Here is a 14,278-nt window from a genome sequence, read left to right as displayed (position 1 = left end):
AGATTATTTAAACCTGAGGCCCAGCACGGTGGCTCATGCCTGTAACTGCAGCACTTTGGGAGGCTGAGGTGGGCGGATCACCTGAGGTCAGGAATTTGAGACCAGCCTGGCCAACATGGGCTTCATAATAAAGCCTTCTCTACTAAAAATACAAAAACTAGCCAGGCATGCTAGCACATGCTTGTAATCCCAGCTACTTGGGAGACTGAGGCATAAGAATCACTTGAACCCGGGAGGTGGAGGTTACAGTGAGCCAAGATAGCACCATTACACTCCAGCTTGGGTGACAGAGCAAGACTCTGTCTCAAAAAAAAAAAAAAGAAAAGAAAAAAGAAAACACAGTAAGATTATTTAAATTTGAGCTTCAGTATCTGTTGTGAAGGTTGATTTATTTCTAGTTCATCACTTCTTTTAAAGTGTGGCCCTTCAGATTTCCAATTCAAAGTCTGCAGGTTTATCAGGGCCTATCCTTGGCCAGTCTCTCTTCTTTGGGTTTCCTGTATAACTTAGATATTGGTCTTGTAATTCTTTTACTCTCTTTTGACTCTATGATACCTTTAAACATATATTTCAAAATTTACCTACTCTTTTAAGAAACTTTCACATTAGAGAGTTGGTCCAAATTGCCTAGTCATCATTTGTTGTAAATGAAATATCAGTGGCTTTCAATCATGCTATGACATAACACTGTACTGAAATCAATTGTGGGAAATGTTCTGTGTAATTTGTTAAGACTAACTAAAGCATGTAAGTTGAAAATTATTACATTTCAAAAATAAATCAGAGTAAGAATAGTAATATTGCTAATTATAATAGCGGTAATCATTTACTGAATATCTTATATTTACTAGGTATGGAGCTGAATATTGTACAAGTTACTTCATTAGTCCTCAAAACAGTCTTATGAGATGGGTGCTATTATTATCACTCCCATTTACAGTTGAATGACTGAGGTTTAAAAGTTAAGAAACCTGATGGGCCAGGCGAGGTGGCTCACACCTGTAATTCCAGAACTTTAGGAGGCAGAGGTGGGCGGATCATGAGGTCAGGAGTTTGAGACCAGCCTGGCCAACATAGTGAAACCCCATGTCTACTAAAAATACAAAAATTAGCTGGGCATGGTAGCAAGTGACTGTAGTCCCAGCTACTTGGGAGGCTGAGGCAGGAGAATTGCTTGAACCTGGGAGGTGGAGGTTGAAGTGAGCCAAGATTGATCGTGCCACTGCACTTCAGCTTGGGCAAAGGAGTGAGACTTTGTCTCAAAAAAAAAAAAAAAAAAAAAGAAAGACATTCAAACCTAGTTGTTTTACTCTGAGGAGGTCCTATTTCCTACCACAGGAATGAAAGATTTTACTCTCATAACAAAATTGGTTTCAATCACTTGCATATTATTGAATATGAAAGATTGGACTTAAAGTTAGTATGTTTGGTATTACACCTGACACTGGACATACCATAGGAGTTACAACCTGCATGTAAATATGTATATCACAATGAAAGAAGAAAAGCCTGACTCTTTAAATTTTTTAGAGACAGGGTCTCGCTCTATACACCCCCACACCTAGCTAATTAATTTTTTTTTTTTTTTTTTTTAAAGAAATGGGGTCTTCGCCGGGCGCTGTGGCTCACATCTGTAATCCTAGCACTTTGGGATGCCAAAGTGGGTGGATCACTTGAGGTCAGGAGTTCAAGACCAGCCTGGCTAACATGGTAAAACCCCGTCTCTACTAAAAATACAAAAATTAGCCAGGCAGTAGTGACTCGAGCCTGTAATCCCAGCTACTTGGGAAGCTGAAGCAGGATAATCACTTGAGCTTGCGAGGCAGAGGCTGTGGTGAGCCAAGATCATGTCACTGTACTCCAGCCTGGATGACAGAGTAAGACTCCATCTCAAAAAACAAAACAACAGGCTGGGCGTGGTGGCTCACGCCTGTAATCCAAGCACTTTGGAGGACAAGACGGGTGGATCACCTGAGGTCGGGAGTTCAAGACCAGCCTGACCAACATGGTGAAACCCCATCTTTTTATATTTAAAAAAAAAAAAAAAAAACCAAGACACCACCAACAACAAAAATGGAGTCTTGCTATGTTGCCCAGGCTGGTCTTAAATTCCTCTCACCTCAAGTGATCCCCCTGCCTCCATCTCCCAATGTACTGGGATTACAGGTATAATCTGGCCAGAACGGCTATTAACTACAGAATTAGTTAATGAATGAATGTGAGAAACTAATAAGAAACGTCATTTTAGGCTGGGTGCAGTGGCTCATGCCTGTAATCCCAGTACTTTGGGAGGCCAAGGAGGGCAAATTACAAAGTCAGGAGTTGGGGATCAGCCTGGCCAACATGGTGAAACCCCGTCTCTACTAAAAATACAAGAAAAAAAAAAATTAGCAGGGTGTAGTGGCAGGTGCCTGTAATCCCAGCTACTAGGGAGGCTGAGGCAGGAGAATCGCTTCAACCTGGGAGGCAGAGATTGCAGTGAGCTGAGATTGCGCCACTGCACTCCAGCCCGCGCAACAGGCGCTCCATCTCAAAAAAAAAAAAAGAAGAAAAAAAAAGCAACATCATTTTTACTTACATGTGTAAACTGGTTTTAGGTAGGCAGACATACATGTAAATAATAGAACATGTCTCCTCGTTTCACAGTGCCATTTGATGGTTTGGTTTTTTGGGTGAAGTTGCTCTACACACATATATTTATCCAGACTAGAAAATGCAAATATAATACAGTATATTGGCTGTATTAGCAATGCCACCTAGTGGCAGCCAAATATAGATATGTTACAAAAAAGTTCTAGAAGAATGGTTCTTAACATTTCAGTCTTTGGAGAATCTGATGAATACTACAGGTTCTTTCTTGTTAGAAAAAAAAGCTTATTTGCAATGATACATAACAAATATAGTGCTCTGGGAAATTAACAGGCCTCCTGAAATCCACTTTTTTTTTTTGAGATGGAGTCTCGCTCTGTTATCCAGGCTGACCTAGTGATCCACTTGCCTCAGCCTCCCAAAGTCCTGGGATTACAGTTGTGAGTCACTGTGCCCAGCCTTAACCTACTTTTTAACTATTAAAATTAATAGAACAAACCAAGTAATCTAGTAGGCCAACCAACTCTCCTTAAGCCAAGGGCAGAAAGAATTTATTTACTTCCCCTTCATCTCCTCCTTTCTGGCTAGCAACCACTATTCTTGCATAAACAGTATCTTAACTTGTCCCTTTGGGCTAGGTACTTGGTCTCTGCAAATTACTCGATACACTTTACTCAAATCAATTTGCAAAACTTGATGGTTAGTAATTTTTTTCCTGATGATTTTCATTAAACTTAACGTGGATCAAATAAACACTAACTTTTACTTACAACATTTAAAGAAGTGATGAGGACTTCCAAGACATCTTAATTTCAAGTTACAACCTTTCAATTATATCTAAAAATATTGCCAGGCGTGTTGGCTCACACCTGTAATCCCAGCAGTTTTGGGAGACTGAGGCAGGTGGATCACCTGAGGCCAGGAGTTCCAGACTCACCTGGCCAACACAGCAAAATCCCGTCTCTACTAAAAATACAAAAATTAGCTGGATGTGGTGGTGCAGGCCTATAATTCTAGCTGCTTGAGATGCTGAGGCACTAGAATAGCTTGAACCCTGGAGGTGGTGGCTGAAGTGAGCCAAGATTGCACCATAGCACTCCAGTCTAGGTGTCAGAGTGAGATGCTGTCTCAATAAATGAATAAAAATATAAATATAAATGCAACTGTTTACTAATAAGTTTAAGATAAATTCTCCATTTTAAAGCCAAACACACAGGTATGTAATGTTTTAGGAAATTTAGTTAAGTCTTTTAGATGACTATTTAGTATACAACCAATTATAATTTACTAAATGATACTTCCAAAAAAATACCTTCCACACTCTAGGAATCATTCACTCTAAATTTCAAAAACCTAATTCAAAAATTTTGCCTATTCAGAAAAAAATGTCATATTTCACTTTCAAGCTATGATTTCCAGTAAAGAGATCCATAATGAAGAATGAATTACATTTTTTCTCTCTGTTAAAATTGGTTTTTCACTACAAATTATTGTCAGAAGGAGGCCCATATTTCTCACCAGACTACTCTCCCAACATGATCATTTATTCTCTTTATTAAGGGTTAGTTATATGGGTATATGGCAGAGGTGCCTGTTTCATCAGTACAAAAAAGAACATGAGAAGGTCACATTTCCCTAAGTGAGGTTTATATTAAGGCTGGAAAATCAAAGTAGGTGTAATTACCTAAACACAACTGCATTTCCCACATATAAAAGAAAAGAAATGGTCACCAATAAGGATAAAACTCTGTTGATCACTAATCAGCAAGAAAATGGTAAAAGCTTAAACAAATCTAACCAGAGATTATTTGCAATTGTTTCTATTAAGTAAAAACACAGATCAAATTTTGAAACCTTTGACTTTGCTTTGCTTCTAGTTTCTTTGCCAAAGTTCACAAGTAAATAGTTTACGCTTATTAATTAAAATGTTTACACTTGCTGCACTACTGGTTACTGACTAGCTTGGCTCTTGGGAGGACTAAGTGAGATAATTCACTTAAAGTGATGATCACAGAGCCTACCACCTAGTAAGCATTCAAAAAATGTTTGCCGTCTATCAGTCAGGATAGGCTAGATTATGATGTTATAACAAACAACACAAAGATCTCAAGCAATATCTATCACTTCTGCTCACATTTCATTGGTCAAAGCAAATATGGCTGGAGTTTAGTAAGGTCGGGATACAAAATCTTCCCACAGGAATGAATACCACAAACTTGGTACTGCTTCAACTTGGTAAATAATATCTACAAAAAATCTACAGTTAACATTATACTTAAGGGTGAGAAACTAGAGGTTTTCCCATTAAGGTTGGGAACAAGGCAGGATAGCCCTTTCATGATTCCTCTTCAACATTACACTGAAAACCTAACCAATGCAATAAGACAAGAAAGGAAATAACTGGTATACAGATTTGGAAGGTAGAAAGAAGACTGCCTTTGTTGACAGATGACATAACTATCTATGTAGAAAATCCTAAGGAATCATCAAAAAAGTCTTAAACTATTAAGCAATTACAGCAAGGCTGCAGAATAAAAGGTTAGTAAACAACTTTAAGCCAAGTTTTTTCTATATATTAGTAATTAATACTCATTATCTATCAATAGAACTTTTGGGTATTTACCCCAATGAATTGAAAACTCATTCCACAAAAAACTTGCAAATATTTACAGCAGTTTTTTAAAAAAATAATTGCTGAACATGGGAACAAACAATATATCCTTGAATAAGTGAATGGATAAAAGAACTGTGGTGGTACATCACACAGTGGAATATTATTAAATAATGATGAAAAGCAATGAGGTATCAAGGTGGAAAAAGACAAGGAAAAACCATAAATGTGTATTGCAAAGTGAAAGGGGTCCGCCAGAACAGGATTATACCCTATAATTCCAACTATATAGTGCCTTCTGGAAAAGGCAAAATTTTAGAAACAGTAAAAAGATCAGTGGTTGTGAAAGACTTGGGGGCAGGTGAGGAAGTGGAAAAAACAGGTGAAGCACAGGGCATTTTTAAGACAGTGAAACTATTCTGTATGATACTATAGGTATATACATGACATTATGCATTTGTCAAAACCCATAGACCTGTATAACACACAAAGGGTAAATCCCATAAACTATGGGTTTTAGTTAATGTATCCATATTGGTTCCTCAATTGTAACAAATAAATTACACTAACATAAGATGTTAATAATAGGGAAAACTGAGTGGTGGGGAAAGGTGTATGGCAGTGGTCCCCAACCTTTTTGGCACCAGGAACCAGTTTTGTGGAAGACAATTTTTCCACAGACCTGAAGTGGGGGATGGTTTTGGGATGAAACTATTCCACCTCAGATTATCAGGCATTAGATTCTCATAAGGAGCATGAAACCAAGATCCCTTGTATGCAGTTCACAATAAGGTTCGAGATCCTATGAGAATCTGATGCTGTGACTGATGTAGCAGGAGCTGGAGCTCAGGCAGTAATTCGAGTGGCTGCAAATACAGATGAAGCTTCACTTGCTTGCTAGTGTACTGCTCACCTTCTGCTGTGCAACCTGGTTCCTAAGAGGCCATGGACCAGTACTGGTCTGTAGCCTGGGAATTAGGGAACCCTGGTTTATTGGAACCCTTTGTCTTTTCTGCTCAATTTTTCTGTAAACTTAAAACTACACTAAACAATAAAGCCTATTATTACTATTATTTTTGTTTTTGAGACAAGGTCTCACTCTGTTACCCAGGCTAAAGTGCAGTGGTATAAAAGCTCACTGTGACTTGACCTTCTAGGCTCAAGAAATCCTCCTTTCTTAGCCTCCCAAGGAGCTAGGACCACAGGCACATGCCACCATACCCAGCTAATTTATTTATCTTTTATTTATTTATGTGTTTTATAGAAACGGCGTCTTGCTAGGTCTGGTCTTAAGTCCCTGGTCTTAAGCAATCCTCCTGCCTTGGCCTCCCAAAGCATTGAAACTGTAGGAATGAGCCACTATGTCCAGCTCTAATAATCTTTTTGTTTGTTTTATATGTGTTCTCAGTCCCTTATAAATTTCCCTTCTCTTTCCATTTAACCACGGGCACCAGCAACCTACCTGGATAAAGTGAAGATCTCATTTAACTTGCAGCATAATTACAGTATACCTTTAAATTTTTCTTTTCACATACTTATAAATATGAACAAGTGAACATATAACTGTTTTCTATATAGTTAATGGCATTGAAATCTACCCAGTTGCCCAAGTAAAAAACCAATAATTACACAGAAAAATGTTCCATGATCTCATTTATACAGAGAAATGAAAGGAGATATAGATCCAAGGATACAAAGTAGGAAATATACAGGCAGAACGAGTCAAAAGATCTAATGTATTGTTATATATACTATGAGGATTATAGTTAATAATAATGTATTGCATTCAGTTTTTGCTAAACTAGATTATAGCTGTTCTTGCCACAGGGAGTAAAAATGAGTAACTATGTGAGATAAAGAATATGTTAATTTTTTCCACAACAGTAACCATTTTATACTATGTATATATATCTTTGTATCTAAGAACATTATGTTATATGCCTTAAATACACATAAAATATATTAAAAACAAAAACAAAAAGAAATCCAAGAGTTATCTTTGATTTCTTCTTCCTCTATAATAATGTACCACACTCTTGGCTGTACTTCTAAAATTTCTCTCTGATTTGTCCTTTTTCATCCTAAGTGCTATTGCCATTCCAAGCAATCTTTTAAAACATCAATCTATACCATCTTTTGTCTTTATTTTGCTTGACTTCTCTCTACAAGTTCTTTTTATAAATACTCCTTGCTATCCATTCTTCCTATTACCTCCTCGGAAGCTAGTGTCTCTCATAAGGATTATCCTAACTGCTCCTCTTCTCTCCCACCTTCAATCTATCTCCCACACTACAGCCAGGATTATATATTCATAAATTGCAGATCTGGCTGCTTTACATATACTTAATTTTAGGGCATTTAAAATAATTTTTTTTTTTTTTTTGAGACAAGGGCTCACTTTGTCACCCATGCTGAAGTGCATGGTGCAATCATAGCTCACTGTAGTCTCTATCTCCTGGGCTCAAGCGATCCTCACTTCAGCCTTCCAAGTAGCTGAGACTAACAGGTCCCACACTCCCACACCCAGCTAATTTTTGTATTTTTTTGTAGAGATGTATTGCCCAGGCTGGACTCGAACTCCTAAGCTCACATGAGCTGCCTGCCTTGGCTTCTCAAAATGCTGGAATTACAGGCATGGGCCATAATTTGAATCTCTTTGGACATTTAGCAGAATCTGCTATCTGGGTTGCTTTTCAGATGCTTCCAATTAATTAAATGCTGCAAATGAGTTTCTTAAGCTGGTTTTCCCAAGGAATATGAGGACAGGTTTAGACAAGAACAGAAAAGTACCCTGTAACCTGTAATTCCTTCTTTTCCTCTCTCCCTCAACCTCTACTAGTAAATGTAGCATTATCTACTATGAATGCAGTTATTAGAAAAACAGTGATATGGGTTACTTCCCTAGCATTTATGTCCCTGTTTTGAGTTAAATCAGCAAGCAAACATGAACATAACTCTAAAGTTCCAAGTTTTAAACTCCCATAAACATGGAGAAATGATATATTGTAGTGATTAATTTTATTCAGCAATGAGTATTACTTGATACCCTTTCACCTGTTTTTCCCCAATGAAGATCAAACTGCTTTCAAATATGGAATTGTTCTCAATTTGTTATCTAGGAACAGGAACAGAGTGAACAAGCAAGGCACATGGGGCACAAAATTTAATGAGGCACTTACTCATCTACTCTGTATCTGCATGACCCTAACAGTACCTATTTATATTTTGTGCCCTCAGTGTCTAACTCAACCTCTCCCTAGTTCTAGCTCTGACATTATTCTAATATATTTGTGAATGTTCAAAGGAAAATTGATCTTCATTTTCTCTTATTTCAACTAGTAAAAGAGTATTTTTCAGAAGGGGCACTTTTTACACTTTGGTTGAAAGCGCTCAAGAAAGCATTTAGTTCTACATGTTAATACTCCATCAATGACATTCAGTAAGAATACCAAAATAAGTATGCAAGGGTGTATATGATGTTAGAGGATACAAAGGTAGACATCATTTCTCACATGGAATTTTGTACATTTAAGTTGACTTCATTTACTAAAATAACAATTGCATAAGCAATTAAATCTAGAAGGAAAAAAAAACTTCTAGGTAAACTAATTTACAACTTATTTGCTTAACTGGGGTTTTCTCTTGACTTTTAAAATCCTAAACCCCAAAGGAAAAACAAAACAGAATTCTAAGTCCAATTTAAAGCAATGATTGGAGGATCAGAATGCTTACAAAACACAAAAGCAATTAAAACAAATCTTAGAATTTTAACTTCTGAAGAAAAAGCACCAAAAAAGATAGGAAATCTCATTTTTGCTTATTAAAATAAAATTATTCTTACCAGATAAAGCAGAAAGGTGTGCAGCCCTGTTCCAAGCCCAACAGAAGACAAAATTCCTAAGCCTATCCAGTAGGCATACAAAAGAAATTGTTTCTCTATACGTTGCACATACTGAAAAAAAGGGATGAGGTGAAAACATGAATTCTTTATACAGAAATGTGGTATTTAGAAACTATCATCAAAATTAAATAAACCAACTACAATAAGTTTCAAATAGGAAAAAAATAATAAGATTAAAAACCCATTGAAGAGGCCTAATTTCTTTAATATACAATGGCAAAGATGACAAAAAGATTCATCTAACTGGAATAAAGGTCTTGTTTCTAAACCTTTAATAAAAGTCTTTTTTCTAAACATTTAAAGTCCTGCTATTTACAAGACACAGGAAAAAGCAAATTACAAATAAGATAATTTTGAGGATAATTTTAGATATATTTAAAATAAATGCATTTAGAACTATAAAAGCTTCTCTGTGATTGGCAGTAAACTGTTTTAAAATACCATTCTAGAACCATTTCCTGTTAAAATATATTAATGTTTGCTATTTTAACAAAAGAGGTTAACAAAGCATCCTATATTCCCATCAGTAATATTGTACCTGTGGACTACAGGCAAATGAACCTGTCTTTTTCTTTTTTATTGCTTTAAATTTTATTTATATTTTTAGAGATGGGGTCTCACTATGTTGCCCAGGCTGGAGTGCAGTGGCTATTCACAGGCCTGATCCCACTACTGATCAGCACGGGAGTTTTGACCTGCTCCGTTTTTGACCTGGGCCAGTTCACCAGTCCTTATGCAACCTGGAGGTTGCCCCTGCTCCCGGAACGTCACCATATTGATGCTGAACTTAGTGTGGACACCTGATCGGCATAGCGCACTACAGCCCAGAACTCCTGGGCTCAAGAGATCCTCCCACCTCAGCCTCTGGAGTAGCTGGGACTACAGGCACATGCCACTGTCCCGGCGAATCTGTCTTTTTATACAAATACAACTTAATCATCAACTTCGGATGAGAGGCCTATCTATCTGGATGGATCACAAAAGTATGTTAGAGAAAACAAGAAAACTTTAGAAGTGATTAACAAATTCATGCTACTGTAACTGAAAAACTTCAGGTAAGTTACATTTAAATCTTTGGAGGTAGGTCCAGGTAGAGTGGCCTGTAATCCCAGCATTTTTGGAGGCCAAGGCAGGGAGATCACCTGAGGTCAGGAGTATGAGACCAGCCTGGCCAACATGGTGAAACCCCTTCTCTACTAAAAATACAAAAACACTAGCTGGGCATGGTAGCACGCGTCTGTAGTCCCAGATACTTGGGAGGCTGAGGCGGGAGAATCACTTGAACACAGGAGGCAGAGGGTGCAGTGAGCTGAGATTGCGCCACTTCACTTCAGCCTGGGTGACAGAGTGAGACTCCGTCTTAAAAAAAAAAATTGAAGGTAAAATGAATCACATATACCAAATATAAATGCTCAGCAGCCATAAAACATCACAAGAATACTTTTAGTGTATGCCCTTAAAAGTAAAACATTTGACATACTAGCTATGAGATAATGTTGAGGGTAGAAATTCTATAAAACCCACATTTGTCCCATCTGAAACTGGGATTAGAGAACTAGAGAAAGTGCAAGACTAGAAACAGAATTGCTCAACCTCTCACCTGTTGATGTGCTCCTTCAACATAATACGTAGCTATAAGCACAGCAAGCAGCAGTAAAAAAGACACCACAATGCTTTGACGATGCCATAATCTTAAAAACAAATTAAAAAAAAAATAAAGAAATATCTCACAGTCTCACTTTTAGGGTTCATCATTCTCAAAACAATTTCTTGTTGAAGCAGTTAGGTTTTCTAGCTTAGCTGGGCTGAGCTATTTTCCTTAAACATCATAGCCTCTTGGAGGAGCAGAAGGGGGTCAAGAGAAGATACACAGGCATAGAACCCAAGTTCTTATCATAAACCTCATTGTAACCTTCCCTTACCCAAAGCCTGATCTTATTAAACCTCAACTTGTAATATGGAGAAGCATTATAATAGAAAGAGCACTGGCCTTCAAGTCAGAGGACCTGGGTCAGAGACCCTTCATTTTGCACTTTGGGCCGACACTTAACCACTCTGATTCTGCTTATTGTTTTAAAATCTTTATTTACTTACTATTATTATTAGTTTTTCTTTTCAGAGTCAGGGTCTTGCTCTGTCACCCAGGCTGGAGTGCAGTGGCGTGATCTCAGCTCACAGCAACTTCCACCTCCTGAGTTTAAGTGATTCTCCTGACTGCTCCCTGAGTAGCTGGGATTACAGGCATACACCACCATGACCAGCTAACTTTTTTTTTTTGAGACAGAGTCTTGCTTTGTCACCCAGGTTGGAGTGTAGTGTTATGATCTCGGTTTACTGCAACCTCTGCCTCCCGGGTTCAAGCAATTCTCCTGCCTTAGCCTCCCAAGTAGCTGGGATTACAGGCGCCCACCACCACGCCCGGCTAATTTTTGTATTTTTACTGGAGATGGAGTTTCACCATGTTGGCCAGGCTGGTCTCAACCTGCTTGCCTCTGCCTCCCAAAGTGCTGGGATTATAGGTGTGAGCCACTGTGCCCAGCCAAATACACGGCTAATTTTTGTGTGTATATATATATCTGAGACAGAGTCTTATCTGTCACCCAGGCTGGAGTGCAGTGGTGCAATCTCAGCTCACTGCAACCTCCACCTCCTGGGTTCAAGTGGTTCTCCTGTCTCAGCCTCCTGAGTAGCTGGGACTACAGGCACACATCACCATGCCCAGCTAATTTTTGTATATTTAGTAGAGAAGGGGTTTCACGATGTTGGCCAGGATGTCTTGATCTCCTGACCTCGTGATCCACCGGCCTCAGCCTCCCAAAGTGCTGGGATTACAGGTGTGAGCCACTGTGCCTGGTCTAAAATATTCATAATGATAAATTTGTTTTACCTTCCTAATGGAGTTGCCTAAGGATCAAAATCAGCTGAAAATGTTACAAAGTACTTGATAAACTCTTAGTACAATAAAAATGTAAGATAATAGTACAGATAATAACTTGGAAGTTCGTGACAGAAGATAAAGCATGTAAAAGTTCAACTTGTTCTTTATGGTACTTGAAACAGGACTTACAAGTACTAAATTTAAAGACAGAACACATTTACATGGCAGAGTGCTTTTTCATTGGCTCAAACTATTAGGAAACTGCCACGTATGCTGAATCTTGTCCTGCTACAGAATCAGTGTATCTAAAGTACACAGGCCTGATTTCTCCTGACGGTAAAATCAGGAGAGAAAATATAAATCATATTTTTCAGCGTTCTCCATTGCAGATTCAACGTGAAAACACAGTGGACAACTGTGATAATCTAGTAAGCAATAGCAAATAGCAATATGTTTCCCTAATCTATTTTTCTTCAGCCTAAACAAAGGAGAATAAATACATTTGTATGATAATATTCTAAATGTAATTAATCCATTTTGATGGAGTAATGGACAGAAAGTAAGAGATTATTGAGGATTTCTAAAATTAATAAGTGAAGTTTATTTAAAAAGTAGTAGGAGAAGACTCTTTACTTTGAGGTCCATTCCTTCAAGATTACAAGGGTTTCCAGAGAAAAATACTGCAAGGTAATGAGTGGCTGTCTCCACAGGACAATATTCTGCCTTTCTTCTCGCTCCCTCCTCTTCTTTTCATTCATTGAAGAGGGGTCTGAAAAACAATAGTGCAGAGATTAAAACAGAATTTCTAACATTTATGTTTACTCTCTTCAATCACTTTACATAAAAAGAGTTTTGCTTATCTCTCAAGTAACAGCTAACAGCAAGTCCTAGAGTCTTGTGAAAATGGCAACTAGTACCTGTGGAGGCCCAGACGGGCAGATCACTTGAGGTCAGGAGTTCAAGACCAGCCTGGCCAACATGGTGAAACCCTGTCTCTAATAATAATACAAAAATTAGCTGGGCATGGTGGTACGCACCTGTAATCCCAGCTACTCTGGAAACTGAAGCACAAGAACCCCTTGAACGCAGGAGGCAGAGAACGGAGATTGTGCCACTGCACTCTAGCCTAGGTGACAGAGAAAGACTCTGTCTCAAAAAAAAAAAAAAAAAGAGGGCACCTAGTCCAAACTCAACATAGAAAGGAGATGAATGACAGTAGTTCCCCCTTATCCACAGTTTCAGTAACCCATGGTCAACCATAATCTGAAAATATTAAATGGAAAATTCTGATAATAAGTAATTCATAAGTTTTATTGTTTTAAATTTAATTTTTTTTTTTCTAAGAGACAGGGTCTCCATTCTGTTGCCCAGGTTGGAATGCAGTGGCATGATCACAGCTCACTTTAAACTCCAACTCCTGGGCTCAAGTGATCCTCCCACCTCAGCCTCCCAAGTAGCTAGGACTACAGGTATGCACCATTGCACACCTTTTTGTTTTTTGTAGAGACGGAGTCTCACTACGTTGCCTAGGCTCAACTGAAACTCCTGGCCTCAAATGATTCTCCCACTTTGGCCTCCCAAAGTGCTGGAATTACAGGCATGAGCTATTGCAGCCAAGGCCCTAAGTTTTATGTTGTATGCTGTTCTGCGTAGTGTGATAAAATCTCACCAGTCCTGCGCCATCCAGCCCAAGACCTGTTTTAGTTCATCCACGCTGTATATGTTACCCCATTACTATATACAGAACAACACAGTGTTTTTTCATATATCCACTGGGGGTCATGGAATGTATCCTCATGGATAAGGGGGGACTACTATATTATAGTTGCTATTTCTTAGTCAGTGTTACCTAGAGAACAATTGAGACAAAAAAAGAAAATGCTTACTCTTTGCCAACTCCCTGCCTTGACAAACATTTGTAGAACCTTTTGTAGAAGGTGTCCTAAAGAAATGGTACTGAAAATCCAGCAGTTAAATTTGGGATAGAGCTATAGATTTTGGGGAAATTACTGAAATAAGTCTAAATTGGTCCACCTTCTATGAAGGTCATTCTATCAACCTAGCATCATATTACAGAACAAAGTGGTTTAGATCTCAAAATACTGAGGCAAACCAGTTGTTTCCAATCATGGCTCTACCTTCTACTAATCACGTGATCTCGGGCAAGTTAGTTAATACTTTTATGCCTCAGTTCTCTCTTCTGTAAAATGGGGATAACAATAATACATACTTTTCAGGGTCACTGTAAGGATTAAATGAGTTTATATATGTAAAGTTCTCAGAAGAGTTTAACACTTAG

At 38.2% G+C, this 14,278-nt stretch overlaps 1 protein-coding gene across 2 annotated transcripts in view; it reads right to left on the bottom strand.

Moving 5' to 3' along the window:
- Positions 1–14,278, bottom strand: part of VMP1 (vacuole membrane protein 1) — a 135,522-nt gene that overhangs the window by 93,897 nt on the left and 27,347 nt on the right. Inside the window, exons 3-5 of one of the 2 annotated variants that reach the window (XM_012445405.3) lie at positions 12,613–12,748; positions 10,702–10,792; positions 9,042–9,152 (exon numbers count right to left, since the gene is read on the bottom strand). In XM_012445405.3, coding sequence (XP_012300828.1) covers positions 9,042–9,152; positions 10,702–10,792; positions 12,613–12,748 — 338 coding nt within the window. Of the gene's footprint in view, positions 1–9,041; positions 9,153–10,701; positions 10,793–12,612; positions 12,749–14,278 lie in introns of those variants that run through there. The other variant, XM_064378417.1, reaches the window with a different exon arrangement.

Source organism: Aotus nancymaae, unplaced genomic scaffold (genome assembly GCF_030222135.1).
Source record: "Aotus nancymaae isolate 86718 unplaced genomic scaffold, 86718_ANA_hifiasm-v0.15.2.pri h1tg000018l, whole genome shotgun sequence".
In the NCBI taxonomy this organism is placed as follows: domain Eukaryota; kingdom Metazoa; phylum Chordata; class Mammalia; order Primates; family Aotidae; genus Aotus; species Aotus nancymaae.
The sequence above is the reverse complement of the archived record's forward strand: the minus strand, read 5'-3'. Positions and strand labels throughout refer to the sequence as shown.